Below are 21,896 nucleotides of genomic sequence, written 5' to 3'. Positions count from 1 at the left end.
TTTACAGTGTTGATATGGGCTTGCAGGTTTAAAGTGATCCCTCACTAATACGGCAAATATGCCTTAATACATTATAATTGTCCTCTATAACTACAATGTAAAATTAAAAACACCTCAATTATTTTATTTATTCTAGAAATAGTTAATCTTTCACTCAATAGGGCCAGGGGAAATGCCCGTCACAAGTTGATGATGTCATAAATGTCAAGTGTGATCTATCCCTATGGAATTTATGGCATGCATGTGAAAATAAAAACAAACTTAATACTTCCTATGGTTAATATGAGCATCAAATCAATATTTCAAATGTGTTTATGTTTTGTTTTTTTGCACATGCATGCCATAAAAATGACACATGACATTTATGACATCATCAACTTGTGACAGGCATTTCCCCTACTGAGTGAAAGATTAGCTATTTCTAGAAGAAATAAAATATGTTTTTAATTTTACATTGTAGTTATAGAGGACAATTATAATGTATTAAGACATATTTGTCGTGTTAGTCAGGGATCACTTTAAAGAACCTTCATTTGTGACAGAGACACACGCTGTAAGTGCCAGTTTTGCAGACAATACAATCTGCTTCTCATTGTCACCAAGACAAAAACCCTGGTACTTTTCTGCAGTGAAACGGCATTGGAGCGAGCTCTACTTTTATCTGAGCGAGTGAGCGCAGGGCGGGTGACGATTCCCAAACAGTCGCTCTACCTCCTGAGCCACCGCCGCCTGTATGTGGGCATATTTGTACAGACACACTCCCTCACAGACAGACAAGAAGCAGAAAAAAGCATTGTGATTTGGGCCTATTCATAAAACATAGCATAGCTGTAGCGTCAGTCCTAACAATGCCTTGGAGCTACAGTCTTCTTTCTTCATCAGCTGCTTACACAAAAGGAAGGTGGAGAGAAACCGTCTAAAATAAAATAAAAATCATCTTTTTGTCATGCCATGGCATCTTCAACCATCTTCAGCACTTACCATAGTAAAAACAGATCAATCACAAACGAACAAGGGAAAAGAGAACTAGCACATTATTGTTAATTTCTGGTACAGAATCATTCGTCGTTATTAACTTATTATTGGCTACCTGTAATCTAACAATGACCAAAAACTAAAAAAACTTACAGTATAACTACAAAATGCACTAGTCTCATGGTACAGTATACCACATCCTCTCATTATATTATTATTACTATTACGTAATATTGTACAGAGTATATAATACAGTGACAAACCAACATAAATCAGATATAACACTTAATCCAGAACTATGACAAAGGTACTCTACCTGAATACTCAAGACTAACATTAGTGCAATAGGATAATGTAGAACTGTACATTCAAAGTGTAACACTAAACTGGACAGCAGACATAATACTCCCAGCGTATTATTTAGGATTGTAAAAATATAAACAGCACGAGGTACAGTCAGACATTAAGGGCTAAACCGATAACACAAAAAAGGGACTTGTTTCCATTGTGGTCCTATGTATTCAATTCATCAACATAGCATACAAATAAGTATGTCATCAACAAATACAAAACACTAAATGTAGCTATGTAGGAGAAAAAGGGGAAAGCGGCAGCAGTGAATGACATCCCTATTGGGAATTAGATTTATCTCCCCTTGTGGTCTCCTGATCGGTGATTTCTCAGGACAGTTTTGAAAGAAACTGGCATCTTAAAGTTCAACGTGAATGCGATGCAGGAAAGATTCCAGTATAGAGTATAGACTATAGAGTATCCCCCAGGCCTGTATACAGTATAGCTTCACCAACAACGTTGTTGGTGTCTACTGACAACATCATGAATGAATGGTGAAAGATGATCAGAGGAAGTCGTCTAAATCATGATTCAATCTTCAGTTGTCAGCCCTGGTCGCTCAGGGCTGGTGGGAGCCGGATTATGCATGTGGTTGTCAAACAACCCCCCTCTGCTGGGGGATACAGAATCAGGGATGGTGGAAGAAGCCAAATCACATTTGGCATAAATGAACGCCTCCAGTGATATGTGGTGCGCACTCCTTAGACGCCGGCTTCACTGGAAAGAGCCAGTATTGAACGTTCAAGGTTTTTACTGTCAAATGCACTTACAATACAGCTGTGGCAACATTGCAGGCATTGCAGTTATTTTGCCCAGAGCCTCCTCGACAGTGTGGACAAAGATAAAGATACAAATTAAATGTCAAAGACATATAAGTATATAAGTACATGTTGCAAGAAAAAAAAGAATATATAGCATCTGCACACCGCAAACGTTTGAGACCATTGAAAAAAACAAAATTATATTTGCGACCGTCGCTCCTCCAGCTCATGTCTGTCTGTCTGTCTTGTCTGTCTGTCCATCCGTCACTCTTTTGACATCACAATGACACCTCATCCCAGCTCAGCAGAAGGATATAGCTGACCTGTTCTGACATCACAATGATGTTGCAAATGTATTCCGTACTTGTCCATTTTATGCCCATATATGGAGATACCTGATGCCATCAATATTAAAACTCATATAGTGCCAATCCCGCGAAGACTCGTGAAAAGTACTCGAGTACCTGGAGTGCCAATCCCGAGTATACTCGTGAAAAGTAATATATTACTGTAACGGCGGATACATTACCGAGTAGAATGGCCGGAGGTCCGGAGACGAAATCCGTCGCTGATTTCGCATCATCACGGCTCCACGAGCACAAAATAGTCCCATCCATAACATTGAGGTGGACGGGGGATCTCATCTTTAATGTCCATTATCTCAAAACTACACTTTAGAAGCTAGGATGGAGGCAGATGCTCGCTTATGTTATACATGTATAAAGGCTCCGGTCCGCCATTACACAACTCCACGTGGACAACGATCGGTTCCGGCGCAGGACGCGATGACGTCAGACCGGAAGTGTTTGCGCTGTGGACTTCTGGCCTTCAAAATAAGATAACGGGGGTGATGCCAACCTGAGACTGGCATCGTGGACTTTATAATCCGTTAATTTCATGGGCACTAAATGAGTTAAGCCTATGTGCGTCACAGTGCGTGACACCTCATCCCAGCTCATCCATATTTGAGAAAATATAGCCCCATTTTGTCAAACTTAAACAACCAACGGCAACGCGATTTATGCTTATGATCCCTGATGTCATAAATATGATCCCTGATGTCATAAATATTAATCCGATATCTGGGAATGCCCATATATGGACATATTGTGTCAGTCTCATGTGGTCTCTGACATCAAACATCTATGATGTCAGACATCAGTCATCTCCATATTTGGGAAAATACGGCCACATTTTGTCCAACTTAAACAACCATCGAAGTTGATCCCATTACTGTATAACAGCTCATCCGCACTGCCTGCGATACGAACGATGAAATCCAATTAAAATACATTTGTTTCAATGAGACCGTCCTGACGTACCGCGCACGACTGCGCGTCTTGCCGCGACGTCATCCAGCCCTCCTATTTTCGCTCACACTGTCTCTATTTGAGTGAGGTTTCGCAGCAATGTCCCCGCCCCCAAACTATTTATTGGTTGAGATCACAGGCAAGCGTCCCTGGAGGCAGCGCAACACTGATGGACGAAGTACTCGACCCCAGTACTTCAGAGTACAGATACTCCTGGTCAAAATGTACTCCACTACAAGTAAAAGTAGCTCAGTCAAAATGTTACTCAAGTAAGGGTAATAGGCATCAAAACAATGTAATACTCAAGTAAAGTAGGCCTACAGATCCTCAGAAACTGTACCTAAATACAGTACTCAAGTAAATTTACTCCATCCACCACTGCACCGCCTGTCGCTGGTTCAAGCTACGTCGCAATGCAATGGCCGACGCTCCATATGCGGATAGTATTTCGCGCGACATTGCATCGCAGGGCAGTGCGGATGAGCTGTAAGATCCTGATCCCATCTCTTTGGAATCCAAGAGGATTTCACCCATTCTAACCGTAAAAAGGTACAGTACATGACCTTGTTACAGTACCTTCCACCAGTTTAGGTGTGACCAAACAGTTTGAGATGAAGTACACATGAGCTTGAACTGAAATTGCCCCGAGCTGAAAGATGTGGACTCAAATTATGTCAAGGCATAACGATCATAAGCCGTTCGTTTCAAGGCGGTTCGCATTTAACACCCACGACTAATTCCAAGAGTTCATGTTTTGTTGAGTGATGCACTGTTGATAGGATGAGAGACCATGGCACAAAGGACAATGAAAGTTGGTTGATGACATCACTCTTGGTGTCACTGATCAGTCCATGCTCTGTCATGAGAGAAAGGTACAACCAGATTGGGCTACAATAAGTCTTCAGGCCTCTGTCACAGATATTTTTTATCTGTATCTTACCATCCACTTGAATGGATGGTAATTTTATCTGTTTATCTGGCCCAGTGGGAATGGGCCTTTCATGTCTAGAGTTTTTATTTAAGACATTGGACAGTAGCCTACAGTGGAGAGAAACACAGGAGAAAGGGGATGACAAGCGAAGTGACATGTTGATACACCACAAGGCGGATTCTCTCTCCCTTATGCATGCACGCACACACGCATGCACGCACACAGATGATATAACTCTTATAAATATGTATTTAAAATGTGTATGCATACAGTATATTCAGTATACAGTATTGTAAAGAATATATGGGATAAAAAGGAATACACTGTCAAGTGTCAATCATAAATATGTAAAAAACAAACAAAAAGAAGACAATAGCCTCTAGCTTCTTCTTCATTCTCACCACACCTCCACACCATCCAATTTATTACCAACGACGGAGCCTGCCTTTCCCCGCTTGTCGTAGTGTCCCTTGTGAACATACCAGCTTCAACTTGGGTACTTAACCACTTGCAGAAAGAAGTTCTCAGTAAACTCCTCAGTTGAGGATAACTGTTGTGAGACTCACTTACTTTCACTCACACTTCCATTGATGATATGTACATTCCATATGTATAAGGCCAGTCTCATATTGGCAATCCATTAATTTGTTCATTGGTGATAGATACTGTATACATTCCTGTAAAATCAAAGATGATTTTTGGGTTGGCAGTGGCTCAGGGGTAGAGTGGCCAGTAGAGCGGCCGGATGGGAACCGCGAGGTTCCAAGTTCGATCCCGGGCTCCCCAGAGTTAGTGTCGTGTGTGTGTGAATGGATGAATGTAATGCACAATCTATATATGTAAGGGCTGCAGGAGGGAGAAATCAGCCCTCAACGTCTTCTTGCAGAAATATCCGGCCAAACAGAGCCCGCCCCTGCATTCAGCAGCCCAACCCTTTTCCGCCAGCAGCCAATAGAATCAAACAACGCTTCAGCCAATGACAAAGCTCTTGGGTGCTCTTGTGTTTATTTGTTTTTTCATGCCCCAAATGCACCATTTACCATTTATTTACCATTGTACATGTATAGGCCTACTTACAGTATGTATTGATAGAATATACACTACGTTCAGTACATGATGTAGAGATGTGTCTAGTGTGTAGAGTCTATTATTTTCTATTTTATGCTATTCTCATCGCTCTACTGCACCTATACCTATCCTTTGTTTCATGCTTACGTTTATCTTAGATTAGATTAGATACCATGCTCATTTGGATTTAGGATTGAATAAGCACACACAAATATTGACGTCCAAAACAGTTGGCACAATATAACAGGCACAGACCGATAACACACCAATTTCGAGCAGCACCATGAAATGAGCATGTTCCTCCTCCCGGCTTTCTTTCCTGTTTCGTTTTTTCAGACTAAAATTAAATGATTAAAATGTCCTGTCTTTCTCCAGGCGTTTTGGCATCCACACATAAATGCACCTTTACTTTCAAACATGCCCCAAATGAGGTACGTCTATGTCTATGGTGACCAAAGGGACCTTTCCGGATAATGTCACACTATTTTCCAGTGATTCTCAACCTTCTAAGGACCCCCAGTTTGATATGCATGAGCTCATGGACCCCCATTTGATGAGTTTTCTTTTTTAAACTCAATCACTACTGTAAAATCCTCAGTGTTAATTTAACTCATTGTATAAATGTAGTTTCATTTGTAAAGAGTTAAAGACCCATTATGTCCATATGGACCCCATCTGGTGGTCTCAGCAACAGACGTTGGGAAACTGTACAGAAGTCTACTATGAAAGTTGTGCACAAGACATTTGGCGCTGGTCGGTCCAGCGGGTTTGCAAGATTAGTTCTGGGGAGACAGAATCTATAAGACAGTCTTATAGATTGCTGGGCTCTCAAGTAAAAAAAAAACTAGAATTGAATATTTCAATAATAACATTTTGTTGCTTGTTGTTTTCTTAATGTGTTAAGCCGCAGGGGGTCCGGGGGGGTAATCTGCCTAAAATGTATGGCACAAAATGACAATGATTGTGCCTAGTGTTCACCCACCAAATGTCAGCTAACCCCTGGAAATGCACAAATGATATGTATTTGGTCCACGGAGCGGCTCCATGGCCTGCCCATCCCAAAATATTTTGTTCCAGGGACCCCCAGAAGTAAATATTTGAGTTAACAAGACTGACCTATGACTGTCTTGATCCAAGGCTAAACAAGCGAAGCTTAAACCAGCGCCCTCCAAGTTACACCACTTTTTATGTCAAGGACCCCTAAATTGACACTTATTAGCCAATGGACCACCATGAATCACTGCTGAATCACCATGCCCATGTTAGTTAAAAAAGAAAATATATATCTCATGAGGCCCCCAGCCTGTGTGGGGCCCCAGGCGGCTGCCTATTTTGCCTGTATGGGCTGCACGGCCCTGAAACTAAGACTAGCCTACCTCCTTTATTTATTATGCACCCAAATACCCTTCATGAATTATTTTATTTCATGATGGCCCTACACTGTATCTTTTTTGCAATTATTCTTGAGTTAAATTGTCCCATTAGAAATCTAATCCACATGACTGGCATAGCACAAATAATAGAACAGAGAGAGGGGAAGAGAAGGGGAGACTTGTGGATATAATTATGCTCAGCTGCAGTTATTTTGTTACTAGTGACAAGAGGAAAACCTAAACATGCATTGCGTTCTACCTTTTCTTTGCTGACATCATTCCTGAAAATTGTGGGGCCCCCCTGCGAGGAGGGGGGTGGGGGCCCTTTTGCAAATGATGACGGAGTTATATCTGTTCAATGTTATATGAGTCATACATAAAGGTTTCCTATGTAAATAAGCTGAAAAGCTTACTAGGATCTCCTTTTAGTTGACCTTGTACCAGTGAACTGTACTGTCATGAAACTGTACCCTTTCCTATGCAAACTTCTAATAAAGTCTTCAATCAATCAATCTCTCTGGAAGAAGTTGCACATGAACTCTGCTGGCGGACTGAGGCGCTCCAACACGACCACTAGCTAAATGCTGGGTGCAGTAAATGTATATTCCTTTCTTGGTAAGGGAAAGCTAAAGGAGTGCTCATTAACTACATTCCACACAGCTGTGTGGAGACTGGGCAAGCAGGCGGGGGAGGGGGAGAGAGAATTAGACTGGAGCAGTAGGGAGCATTTGGGTGTGTGCTGTGTGGGGGCCCCCTCTGCATTGCGGGGGTTGCGTGCCACTCCCCTACGCCACTGCACACAGTGCTGCAAAGTGCATGATAATACTCGTCAATTCTGCGCTTCTTTATTAACTAATTTACTTTGCTCCATTGTTGGCTAAATGACGTTTCGTTTCGGCGTCTTTTGGGCAAATCTGAGCTGCAGTTCATCTAACTACTTTCGCCGTGGTTTCATCCACAATAAGCGTGGGAGGACGGAGGAGTGACGGTGGACCGGAGCGTTCAGTGTAAGCGATGACTGCCGAGCGAGCTCTATAAATGAAATGCACACACGTGTGTGTCTGTGAGCTTGTGTATCTGCTATTTTTCTATACCAATGAAACGGGAGATTAGCAGAGATATGTAAATGTAACCATTAAAGCAATAACACCACTCTGAAAACCGGACAATTAGGTGTCCGGCCAGAGGCTGAGCTGGGCAGAGGACAGCAGGGTCGGAAAAAAGAACAGATCGCCCTGTGGGCGCTCAGGCACGACTGCTCTATATTTGATCAACATAAGGGGTTTAGTGGTGCTCAGGCAAGGGATGGGTATCGTTTGGATTTTTACGATTCCGGTTCCGGTTCTGCTTATCGGTTCCGGTTCCTAACGGTTCCTATTTCGGTTCCAAAATGGTTAAAAATATATATTTTTAGCTGAAACTGAATAGAGATTTTTTTTTTTTATATATACACACACATTATTTGTAAACATTCTTTATTTATTTATTTATTGGGTAATAAAAGGTAATATGTCTCCAGTTGCATAATTGCACATTTATGGCCTAATTGTGTTATTATTATTACTATAATAGGCCTGCCAATGTTTGGGGAGAATTCACTTTCAGTTTCATTTTAGCAACACACACACACACACACACACACACACACACACACACACACACACACACACACACACACACACACACAGTATCTTGCTGTGAACTCTAGAAGTGGCCCGAACTCAAGAGGTGAGTGGCCCGAAGGACCGCCGAACTTCAACACAGAGACGCTCCAGCGTTATGCTTCGACGCATCGCGGTGCTTGGATTGTGCAATTTGTGCTGTTTGTGCTGTCTTTTTTTTTTTGCGCATCACATCTAGGAACCGATAGGCAGTACCGACATTACATATATTTTTTGGGTACCCAGGAACTGTCATGTGTAAGGTGTCCAGTGTAGTCTGGGCTGACAGTCTTTCAGCAAAAACTGTACTGGGACAAAATATTTGACAGTAGGCTAACAATTAATTGCCTATGAAATCAAGTCAATACTTTTGTACTTTTACTGACGTAGCCTATATGTTGAATTGAGGACTTTTGCGTGGTGTGGGGGTGGGGGCTGTATAGGCAAATTCGCGAGGTTGTTGTATAGACTGATTGATTGATTGAAGAGTTTAGCACTGTTTGCAATAGAAGACGCAGTTACAATACACAACATTGGCACACACACACGTCACAGTCCCATTCCGCGACCCACCCGTGGGTCGAGACCCAGTACTTGGGAAACAACAATGCTTAAAACATCATACACACGCAGTTTTTATAGACGCTGTCTGTATCTGTCGCTCTCTCTATATCGCACACTCACTCACTCTCTCTCTCACACACACACACACACACACACACACACACACGCGCGCGACGCGAGCGAAAAGCGGTTGTCCGTGGTGTAACCTATAGGCCTACTTATTATTATAACTCTATGGGTGTAACACGTTGAAAAATTAAAAATATCCGAGCACATCGGTGCTTAATAATAAGTGAACTTTCCGACGGCGAAGTCCTTCTGATGGATTTTTCTTGGCTGTCAATGTCTCTATAGTCCAAAAAAACGCTCTGAACGTGAGTAAAACGACAGTGTACTGTGTACGCTGTAGAACCGTAGAGGAGAAAGGAAGACCACTCCCCCTATGAAACCAAGGCACAAAAGAGGGAGGGCTGGTGGGCTGTGGCGCTCGATTCCACATATTTGCTATAGCGAGGGCACTGCATAGGAGGAGAAAGCCTTGTGCCGCCCGCCCATCCACCTTCTGACACATTTATCGCCTTTCCCAAACCAAAGAAGGGGGGCAAAAAAGCGACTAGCAATGCCCACGGAAGGAGGAGCAGTTGATTCCACATGATCTACACGCTGAGCGGGGCGGCGCCCACTGACTTCAATAGAATACGTGGAGCCAGCCGAGAGAACCGCCCGCGTTTATCATCAAGGGACATTTATCCACTTTCCATTCTGACGTCACTGCCAAAGTGACTTCCAGGGGCTAGGTAAAGACATTTTGCTATCACAAAATGTAAAAACTGCCTGTAGCGTATGGCCCTTTGCAAACACAGTAGAATAGGCTGCTTTGGTCGTATCACTGGTCAATATCCCTGATTCAATTTTCTATGTCTTTCACTGCTGGCTTCTCCTACCTGTTAAAGCGTCCGCTAATCCAGTTCCCATCGTGCGTGATCGGACACTGCTATGCATCGTGTGTTCGCGTATTCCATCAGCTTCTCAAATTCTTTTATTATTTTTCAATTGATCAATAAGTTCTCCGTCTGTAAGCTGTCGTGTTTACACAGAAAGCCAACGGGCCAAAATAGAGGACGGACCATCCGCTTCCGGTTTACGGCCTCAATGTTAACTGGTCCGCTCAATAATGTGTCCGTGTAGAAACCGATCACGGAGCATTAGTTCCGGCCTATTTTAGTTCCGCTTCGATAAAACATTTTTTTTTATTAAAGCTTATTAAATCTTTGGGTTCCTCGGGCATGGCAGGGAAGGGGTACAAAGGGGTATTTTTTTGGCAGAGGTTGAGTTAAGAAAGTATACAAACTTGTTTCCTTTCACCAGTTTGTTAGCAGTGACCAAACATTACCCAGAGCTGAAAGATGTACCGGTAGGCTCAAATTATGTCGAGGCGTAACAAAGCCGTTAGTCTGAAGGCGTCATTTAACATTTAACACCCATGACTAATAGCGCCACCATGAGGCCAATTTTTGGACAGTACTCCTACAGATTTTGTTCAAAAATCTCGCAAATCGGTAGACAGTATCTCTACAGTCATGTGATCGACATGAATCTGTCCGATTTTCCATATTCCATCCTGATTGGCTAAGATTGGCCCGTTTTGAACCAAATGCCTCAAATCATGAACCCAGCGTGCAATTTTGATGAAATTGTGCATGCACGTTCCCAATAGAGGGTATGTGCATGCATAAAGTGAATGGCAAATCGAGTGGCATATCGAGTGGCAAAGTCAGTTTAACGTTGTTTAACATCATTGAATGCAATCAATCAGATAGGACTTTTCTGTTTGGATCTGGGCTGTCAAGGCCAGAAAGTATGTTTTTGCCACTCAGTAGGTGTTCCCACTTAACTTCCGGGTATGATGATGATGTCACGCGCATATCCTCTATAGGCAGAGGAAGGAATGTCGCTTCAAAAAATTCAAATCAGCCTCATGGTGGCGCTATAACAGGCAGATTTGTGTTTTTACCTATAACTCCACCGATCAGAGTACAACTTTGTATGCACACTCGATCCCTAGATGCCAAGGAAAAACCTTTGCCCTGCATTTTCCACAGTATCTCTATAGCGATGTGATCAAGACGGATTTGTCAAGATATTTCATATTCTATCCTGAGTGGCCAACATTGCCTTCCAAAGTTTGCAGGATTGTTCCGTTTTTAACTAAATGCCTCAAATCATGAACGCATGCAGGTGCGATTTCCGTGAATTTGCATGCACATTACCACAATGTCGAGGAACAAATGCCACCATTTTCACATATGTACGCCTGTTATAGCCCCACCTGCATGTTGACTTTAGAAAATCACATTTTGCAGTGCCCGATTCCCGTGAAAGGCAGAAGAAGACATGGCACCCTCTTCACATTGGCATATTATAGCACCACCATGAGGCCACAATAACATTCCTGACCTGGTGGAGACCTGTGCTTGGAAGAGCTGACTTGGACTCCTCATGCATAGAAGGAAGCATGAGGTCAGTCCGTTGTCTCCCCAGGCGTGGCAGAGGGAGAGCAGAGCCCAGGATTACACAGGCAATTGGCACTGGGAGAAAAAATGGGTTACAAAATCGTGGGATAAAAATTATAGAGATTAAAAAAAAAAAAAACTTGTGATCTTAACTTACACCTTTCTTTCAGTACTGTATGAGTCAAATGAATCAATAACATTGAGAAAGTAGATTAATCAGGCATTACATTTTCAGAAAAATAAACTTTTATGAACTGTACTGTAGTTCCAACCCTAAGTCAATCTAAGCAAGCCATACACAGTACCTAAAATTTAAAGTAATGAAAAAATGTAAAAATAATGAAAGACAATTTGCCAATCACCACTAGTTGCAAAGTTCAGTCACATATGAGTGTCAAAAAAATTAAATAAAACAATTGTGTTTGTTAAACATTAAAATACAGTAGCCTATATGGTCCATGGAGGGACATCTTGGTCCTGGCTAACATCACTGTTTGGTATTCACAAGCTCATAGCGTCCTCTGGGTGACTTAGAATTGCTTCTGGAAGGAAGGGATTGATAGATGGATGGATGGATGGATGGATAGATAGATGGAAGGAGGGAGATGGTCGGAGGGATGGATGATAGATGAGGCAGGGAAAGAAGAGAGGGATGGATAGATGGGCCGGGGAGGGTTAGAAATAGGCAGAGGGGTATTATGGATGGATGGGTGGATGATGGGGAGAGGGACTGAGGGAGGGATGGAGATAAAGTGAGGAAGAATGGGCAGGGGGGAAGAGATGTGGGTACAAGAACAAGACTGGTTCAATTAACCACTTAAATGTTTTTTTAAGACACATGGTTTAAAAAATATAGTAGGTCTATATCTTTGGATCTGTCTTGAGAGATTAAGGGCTCTATATTCCACCCGACGCAAACGGGGAGCACAGCCAAGCAAGCACATTTTGTTCTTAATATCTTCCGACCAACATTGGCTGTGCCTAGGCGGTTCAAAACGCTCTGGGGCGGCAGTGGCTTAGGGGTAGAGAAACCGTCATTAGAACACCTAGGGTTCCCGAAGGGTTCCCAGTTCAATCCCGGGCTCCCCCAGAGTTAGTGAGTTAGTGTTGAAGAGTCCTTGAGCAAGACTCTGAACGCCATGTTGCTCACGGTGAGCAGGTTGGTGCCTTGCATGGTTTCCTCTGCCATCGGTGTATGAATGGGTGAATGTAATGCACAATCTCTGTAAAGCGCCTTGGATAAAGGCACTATATAAATGCACCATTTATTTTTTTATTTTTTTATTTAATGATTGCTGATTGCTATCAAAATCCATCCGATTTCAACACAACACTCACACTCCACAATTTAAGTGACAAGTCATACAAGAAAACCTCAAACTGTGCAAAATTTTCACCTAATGTTTGCCTATTATGACATGCCTTCATGTGAAGATGTTCTCATTTCCTTCTTGTATCTTCGTCGAAACCATTACATTACAATTGATATTTTTCACAATTATAATACAGTTTTGTGAAGTGAGTGGTGCAATTTATGAGTTAATTTCATTAAGCGTCCCACGAAGCTTGGTCAATGTGACCCTGGGCGCCCGGACAGATGCGGGACAGAACGGAAAGCCAGATGTAGGAGCAGTTATAGCTCCTTACAGGAGCACCTGAACAGTAATGTAATGTAAACTTTACATAACATTACAATTGATGTGTTTGAGCAAAAACAAATAATAAGATCAAAAATAAATTTCCTTTTCAAAAACAGCACTGTTCATGTGTAGATATTTCTTTTACTGAATTCATATTCAACAAGCTTTTCATACCCACATATACAGTTTCATAATATAATTTCATGTTTTGTCACTAGTTAAGACGGCCTTATCAGTTCATTAGCTTGAGAAAATGATGTGAGGCAGAAAGAAAACGAGGGAAAATGTAGTGAGTGATAGGGGGAGAGAACAGATTCATCCCACTACTCAACATAATGAAATGAAAGTCCAATTTTCCAGCCTCATCACATATTTTGGAGACTTTTTTTTTCTTTTTCACTGGAGACACGACCAGTATTCTATTATGCAAAATATTGAAACATTAAAAGCTCATCTCTCATACTTGTTTGTGAAAGGCCAAGATTAGATTAAGGCTAAAAGAAGATTATTATATTTCTTTCTGGAGCGCTGCATACCTGCCATCAGAATTATTTTCAAACAAACAGCAAACTTAACTAAAGGGAGTGTCTATAACAAAAAAATAGATTGTTAAAAAAAATTATCTTTACATTTTATTTTAACAAACGTACACTAGTTATTTTAAGCCTAATATAGACTTTGGACATTGGACAATGTCACTGACAATAACTGATTTTCAGTTTAACGTACATACCCTGTATGACAAAGTATAAGACTGTACTTACTGTACATAAAAAAAAAAAATCAAACCTTGGTTCGAAGTGAAGCGGTGAATCTTAGTACAGAATTGCCTGGAGAGCCGGTATGACAGCCTATACCGGCTGTCATACCGGCTCTCCAGACAATTCTGGAGAGCCAATATAAAAAGTCCTGCTTGCTGGTCTCTTAGTTGTTTGTCAACTGCATCCCTCTATAATTATTTCAGTTTCTGTTATCTTTGTGGCCTACTAAGTTTTCAACTTCTGCTAGATTTTCAATGTATTTACTCTTGTCTGCCTTAATGCTCCTTTTTACCATTCTGTTAGCATCTGTATATTCTTATTGTGCCTTTGCTTTTGCTCTTATGCGGCTATTTGTCATTGCTGCAATAGGTGAGACCTATTGCATGTACAAGACAGATAAAACCTGAAGGCCAAATTATCATGTGAAGCTTGACCAATCCTCAAAGTATCCATTCATCTGACCGGGAGGGACACCGCACACACATTCTGGACGTACAGGACAGATAAAGCCTATTCATTCTGAACTGAAATGACCATATATGGACATGGGACACACATTTTGCTTTTTGAAAAAGCCTATTCATTCTGGACTGATATTTTTCACGTACGGGACAGGAAAAACCTGTTCATTCTGGCCTGGAGTGACCATATATGGACATGAGGTGACATACATTGTGTTTTTGAAAAAGCCTGTTCATTCTGGACTAAAATGACAATATATGGGCGTGATACACACAAAGCCACTCATTGGAAGCGGTTTTCACCGCTTCAAAAATGTAGATCAAAAATCACTCACATAAAGCGCACTCCATTAACAGCAGGGCACATTAACCTAGGAGACAGGGATAGGAGGGGATGCTCAGATGTGTAACAGAAGTGTTACTACTTTATCAGGAGCAGACTGCATGCTATGGTGTAAGGCAGGCACCTCTCTCCCTCACTTGGCATGGTGCTATCTATATTTAAACATACAATCCACCATTTATTGTACTGCCTAACCTTGGCTATACTCAAATATGCTTCTGAGGAGTTTGACTTCCAATGTAAGCGGGGAAAAAAGGCAATGAAACTTTAGTTGCACAAGTCCCCTGTGATACTGGTACAGGTAAATATTTTGAGGATAATGTAAGCCGGCAAAGTCAAGTGCAAATGGACATAGTTATTATTATTATTATTATTATTATAGGGACACACAAAGCCAGACGTATAGGAGCGCTTATCACCGCTCAAAAAAAAAAAAATCAAACCTCGGTTCGAAGTGAAGCGGTGAACTTTTATTCTATGTGTTCTAGAGCTATGAACTATGTGATCTATACATTCTTTCAATTCTGAATGAATGAATGGTTTTATCTGGAGGGCCGAATTGTCATGTGAAGCTTGACCAATCCTCAAAGTATGGTCTCATTGGACATTTTTAATCATCCAATCATCAGACCGGGACGGACGTTACACACATATTCTGGATGTACGGGACAGATAAAACCTGTTCATTCTGGACTGGAATGACCATATATGGACATGAACGGGACACACACGGGACACACATGTACGGGACAGATAAAACCTGTTCATTCTGGACTGAAATGACCATATATGGACATGAACGGGACACACAAAGCCACTCCTTGGAAGCGGCTTTCACCGCTTAAAAAATCTGGAGAACAAGTGTGATAGATTTTGCTTTACTTTCTCCTCAGCGTTCTCAGTGACATCACCACCTCAGCAAGGCTAGTCCACAAGGCCCGTCATGTCTTGTTTAGTGCGAGTGCATTTGAGCTTCTTTCGTGTATCATCGTCCTTGATGATTGGTTTGGCGACATTTTATTTCACAAGATTTCTTGTTACTTAGGGGAGGCCATGGGGCTGGCTGTCGTCTTCACGACAGCCAGCCCGCACGCACATGACAAGCGCACATGACAAACACACTGTGTTTCCTGCACCGGTTTGATCAGTAACATGCATGTTTCCTGGTGCAGAATGTAAATGTGGTTCTCAGAATCTCGATGGTTGCAAAGAGGTGGTAATTCTACACATGAACAAACACGAGTCCTCTAAAAGTGGTGCATTAGCGTTCTGTTTGGACTACCGTGTTGTTGTTCTGAATAAAACATGTCTGAAATACAACTGTAAACAACCTGCGTTTCGTGTGTGTGTGTGTGTGTGTGTGTGTGTGTGTGTGTGTGTGTGTGTGTGTGTGTGTGTGTGTGTGTGTGTGTGTGTGTGTGTGTGTGTGTGTGTGTGTGTGTGTGTGTGTGTGTGTGTGTGTGTGTGTGTGTGTGTGTGTGCTCAAGTGGTGCATCATTGGATTGCTGAATTCCCAACGGGCATCGCTCCCAACAGGATTGGGCCTAGTCCTTCTATAAATTATGTTAAATCTCTGTGTGTGAGTGAGTGAGCGTGCGGGAGGTGTGTGTGAGGCCTGTCCTTTAGACATCATGTTCATTTCCATTTTATCCACTGCACAGGTGATTAGCCTATCCAGTTTTACCAGAGCCCTGTTAGTCAGCATTACATGCTTCCACCTCTCACGACGAGGACGTAGGGTTGGAATTTGAGAGGCATCGTGTTTTTAGTTGGGGCCCTGGAGGGTCACTGAGTAAGATCCATAGCATATAAATAACGCAACAGTCCTTCGCACATCTTACCCTGAGGCACTTGCATGTCATCATGGTATGGGCTCTTGGTCAGTGAGCCACCCCACCTGCCCCCTTTTTATCTTTTCTGTCTTTTTATTCATTTATTTGCTATTATCCCCATTGTTGGCCTGAGGAGGGTTTAGCCTGCATCCTCCGGTTCACATGGAGCTAAACCACTTGCCCATTGGTGGCCAGCTGTTTATTTTATGTATCAAACTGTTTTCTCCTTTTTTGTCTCCTTTCTTTGCCCTGATCTGTCCTGATCAAGGTCTCAAGCACACATTGTTTACCTTATCTGATCCTTTGTATTCCTCCCATCCTAATAATAATAATAATAATTCTATTATTATTAGTGCAGAGCCCATTGACAGTTTGTACTGTCATGGCCAGTTGAACCGAAATGCAGGCATGTATTAATACATATTTATGGAACTAGGCAGAGTTGGTCCCATGAAGATGCAATAAGAATCAATGGTCAATTCATCTTTTTATGAAGATTTATTAAGCAGTCAAGGGTCAGTATGCCAACACTGAACCAACAGAAACAGAGAAGGCATATTCAAGGCATCATAATCACATCATGGATGGTTGACATCATGGACTAGCTACCTGAATGGCAGAGGTTCAGAGTGCTGTTGTTGCCTGCCCAGCTTGTCCATCACTTGAAGATCTTGCCTTCTTTGAAGGGCTTGCCCACATGCTCAAATTTTCCCTCCCAGGAAAAGTACTCCCTCACCATGGTCTTGCACTCCTCACTGTCGGGGTCCAATTTCCGCCAGTCGTATGACTCGTAGTCCGTTTGCCATTCATCAGACAGTGGGAAAGCCAGGTCCTGGCCCCTGAAGACCCAGATACCGGAGATGGCACTGTCATTGTTGGCGCCAAACAGGAGAACGCTGGCGAAGGCGTTCTTTCGGAGCTTGTCCAGACGCTGGAACATGCCTCCGATGAGGTTACAGCTCATGAAGGTCTGCTTGAGCTGCTCTGGGTACAGGTACTGTCCGTACCAGATGGAGTAGCCCTCGCGGTCAAAGTGCTCCCAGAAGTAGGGGAGGGCTACTGTCAGGGTGTCCTCATTGGAGTAGGTCCTCTTGAACGCGTCGAGGACAAACGTGCTCTTTGGCAGATCCTTATAGGGATCCTTCGCTTTGTGAACTTCTTCACAGACATCCATCATACAACCGCTGTCACAAAGTTGTGAGCACAAGCTGGCAAGCGGTGGCTTATATAGATCGATATTGACGTCATGATGTGACGTCACTCTTTGATGTCAGCCGCTGATGACGTCACTCTTCAACCCTCTGTGGATGCCTCCAGGTGTCCCACCAGACATTTCCATATTTGGGAAAAGTTAATTTTTTAATTAAAGTCAATGAAGAAAACTTTATTCAAGAATACATTCATCATATAAATTAAGCTTATGTATATTATAATACCAGTAAGACTCCCTAATTGGGAGATAAGCGACCGTCAGGTCACAGTATACACAAAGAGGCCTGTAAGTGGCATTGGTTCCATCCACAAGTTTGTACGACAAACGGTTGATGAGTAAAGCCAAATAAAGTTTCGCCAATCAGAGTAGGGGGCGGGGCAAAGTTAAACGAATTAAGGTGAAGGATTCTTAATGAAGTTAATTGACACCACCCAGAAGTGTGTACGACAAACAGTTAATGAGTAAAGCCAAATAAAGTTTGGGCCAATCAGAGGAGGGGGCTGGGTAAAGTTAAACCAATTAAGGTGAAGGACTCTTAATCAAGTCAATTAACACCACCGACAAGTTTGTACGACAAACGGTTGATGAGTAAAGCCAAATAAAGTTTCGGCCAATCAGAGGAGAGGACGGGGCAAAGTTAAACCAATTAGGGTGAAGGACTCTTAATCAAGTCAATTGACACCACCCAGAAGTTTGTACGACAAACGGTTGATGAGTAAAGCCAAATAAAGTTTTGGCCAATGAGGGGCAAAGTTAAACCAATGAAGGTGAAGGACTGTTGGAGCAGCAGGAGTCGGTGGTCCCCGGGAATTCCCCGTGAGCAGCCCAGTTGGGGTGTTGATTTGGTCATTTTTGCACTATTTGGCGGCGGTGGCAGGGGGTCCCTGGGGGTCCGTGGAGGTCCGGGGGTCCTGAAGGTTGTGGTTTGGTAGGCAAGGAGTGTGTGTGGAAAATTTCACATGGATAGGGGCAACGATGGCGGTGATATGAGTAGGGCAAAAGTGTGACGTGACGTGACGTGACGTGACGTGACGTGACGTGACTGACTGACTGACTGACTGACTGACTGACGGTGAAGGTTTTGATAGTAAATGCGACCTGATGGTCGCAATTACAAAACGATGAAGCCCGTCGATTTGACATATTATGGTCCAAGTGTGTGCCACCAAAACTGTGGGAGTAGCACGGCAAAAAAATGTTTATCTAGAAAGATGGATGAATGAAATAAAGTCAGGCAAGTATTTTAGTCTGGTTGCCCTGCAGGGTCAACCACACTAATAAATATGATGACGTGAACGTCCCAGACACAGTCAATAGTCAACCTCCTTGCAACTGTAGCCTATACGGCCCTATGCTATTTGGCCGGTTGATTTGACATTGTAACTGGATAACGTCGCCCAAGTAGCCTACTATATATAGTGTGTAACCCTTTGGGGAAACCACACAAATGATATTCTGTCCTATCCTGTCAGCTGCCCTTATTCACTTAATGTGTTCAGTGTTCAATATCCTACAACTGTGAAATGCAATTGGTTAGATAATAATTTGGCATGGTCAACATGCATGTAAAGAGAGAAAGATACAGAGAGGTGGAGGGTGTGAGTATTTTTCCTTCCAACAACAACATACAAAGTGCGGCTGCTGCTGGGATGAATTGACTTAATCCAGCACAGACGCCTCTCTAATATCTTATTAACAATTTTATGAAATGAAAGTGTGGCCAAGTGTAGTCAGATGGACCTCTCTCTCTCTCTCTCTCTCTCTCTCTCTCTCTCTCTCTGGGAAGATAAAACTTAAAGTCGGCTTGAAATGGCTTTTTTGGTCATTTTATTTTGAAGTATCAGACTGAAACGGAACCCTTTGATTCTCTGAACCAATCAGAAGGGACCAGCCCTTCAGGCGATGGGACGGTGATGTGTGCCCAATGTTTGTGTTTGTAGCCTAGATTAGCCTGCAGACGGCAGGCAGAGGCAGACGGCCAGTGGGCCAGTTGTGCAGAATGTTTGTTACTAAGTTGCTTATTATTCTAATGTTTACAGATACCTATTTTATTGTGCTCATTAAGTTTACAATGAGCAATACATCGTTTGGACGTCATCTTGAATGAGATTCAAAAAGGAGTTGCTCTGTAATTAAGCTGTGTTTGGAGGAATGCACAGCAATGGGAATCAAACAGGTGAATGTAATAAAGGTTCATTCAAGAAACCTGTCACGCAGCACGTTTTTGTTCACAGGAAATAATTAAGAATGGCCTATTTTGGGACTTTTGATATAAAAATACACAAACATTATTTATTTTCTATTGTTTTGGCATCTAGTGTTAGGAATGCCCATATGATTACCACGGATAAGCTCTAAAAGTGTGAAAAGGGCATTTTTCATTTCACTAGGTCTTTAAGACAACTGCAGCACCTGACCTTTCAGCAAGAGTCTCTCCAGCTCTCCACTCCATCTTTCTCTTCCTCCATCGTCCTCCTAGTGTTGTCATCCTCACACCATCCCTCCTCCCTGATTTGATTAGATTTTGGTCAAAGATATACAGGACGAGTATAATCACAATATAACTTAAACCCAGGATAACACATTAAAGCGTAATGAAACGTTTGCTTCCAATGGGCTCCTCTATCCTCATATGCACTCACACTCATCAGTTTTTAGCCACACGTACCGGAGGTACCACACGTACCTCTTTCTCTCTCACGCTCCAGACCTCTGTTTTCCCCTCCCTTTTTATCCTGATGTATTCTCTCTCCCTGTGCTTTGTCTCTACACTCCCATCTGATGGTATTTTCCTTCCCCCTTCTTAGATTGAGTGCTTATCCCGGGTATACCCGCGATATATAAAAGGCTGCATAAAGTGCCTATCCCGGGTATATGTGCGATATATACTGTAAATACAGTAAAGTTATTTCTCCTTACCTTAGAGTCTGGCTGTCCATTGCGCATCCGTCATGGCCGCGGTTTGTTTACAACACGTTGGCGTGCATATATTTTATATGAGAGATGAGATTTATTTTGAAAGCCCTCTAGGGCTATTTATATGTGAGAGCCCTTTTGGTGCCTCTCAACCCTCTCATCTAGAGTTCAAGGCCGCTATGTGACTTTTCACAACTACCTCCTCGTACTTGCAGTACGCTTATATAAAATACGGACAACTGGATATCTTATATATGCCTATATATGGAATTATGGACATAGCGGTCGGATTGGCGGTTCTGGACTACGCGGTGGCGGGCATCCTTGCCGATGCGACCCTGAATGGGTCACTCTCTCTATCTTTGGGTAAGGTTATTTCTCGTACAGGGCTATCATTTCACCACCCCGTCCAGGGGGAATTCACCCGGGTCCCTCACAAATGATTGCGTGTGTGAGTGATTAATACACCACCAGTTCAGAAAGTTCAGTTTAGAGTGTCCGCCTTGAGACTGGAAGGTCAGAGTTCGATCCCCGGCCCGGGCCAAACCAAAGAAAAATGGTACCCAGTGCCTCCCTGCTTGGCACGATCAGCATCAAGGGTTGGACTTGGGGTAAATCCCTGCAATATACTGTACTAGTGTCATGTCCAGGGGGTGTACTTGTACGTCAAGCTGCTTCACCCTACAGAAACAGGAGCTACTGTAGGCTCCTGCCCTATGGGTTCATGGCTCGGCAAGTCTTACTTACCTTAGTTCAGAAATCTGTGCTATTGTATAGACCATACGGCAACTGGCGGCCCGAGGGCCACATGCGGCCCCCACCTTCATTTAATGCGGCCCTCAGGTTAATATCGTAATACTATAATAGTTTAGTATTGATTTCAGCTGTTACCATTCCAAACATGCAAACATGACCTGCTTTAATTAGGCTACTTCAGTCTATATTAGTAGCTTAATGACTAGTACTACTAGTATTTCTTATTGCCAATGTATTTAAGTTCAAAAGTTAACATAAGAACAATTAAATGCATTTGAAATTAAATACAATTTTTACTTTTCAGGATTCCAATTCAAGAATAGCGAAAAATAATTCAGGATTCCAATTCAAAAATATCAAAAATAGCAGATCTACACGCTCAAAACGCGTCGCACTGCGGCGCGTTTTGAGCTTGTAGATCGGCTATTTTTGATATGTTTGCCTGTATTATGCATTGTGGCCCTCTG

The 21,896-nt window shown here is 42.6% G+C and overlaps 1 protein-coding gene across 1 annotated transcript; it reads right to left on the bottom strand.

Moving 5' to 3' along the window:
* Window positions 1-17,202: 17,202 nt before the first annotated feature.
* On the bottom strand, window positions 17,203-17,718 carry LOC308292921 (elongation factor 1-gamma-like; the record flags this gene model as incomplete). Its single annotated transcript, XM_080735345.1, has 1 exon — window positions 17,203-17,718. One exon carries the CDS (start codon window positions 17,716-17,718, stop codon window positions 17,203-17,205), a length of 516 nt encoding a protein of 171 aa, XP_080591471.1.
* Between the last annotated feature and the right edge of the window lie 4,178 nt (window positions 17,719-21,896).

Source organism: Nannobrachium achirus (assembly GCF_963921795.1).
Source record: "Nannobrachium achirus genome assembly, chromosome: 10".
Taxonomy (NCBI): domain Eukaryota; kingdom Metazoa; phylum Chordata; class Actinopteri; order Myctophiformes; family Myctophidae; genus Nannobrachium; species Nannobrachium achirus.
The sequence above is the reverse complement of the archived record's forward strand: the minus strand, read 5'-3'. Positions and strand labels throughout refer to the sequence as shown.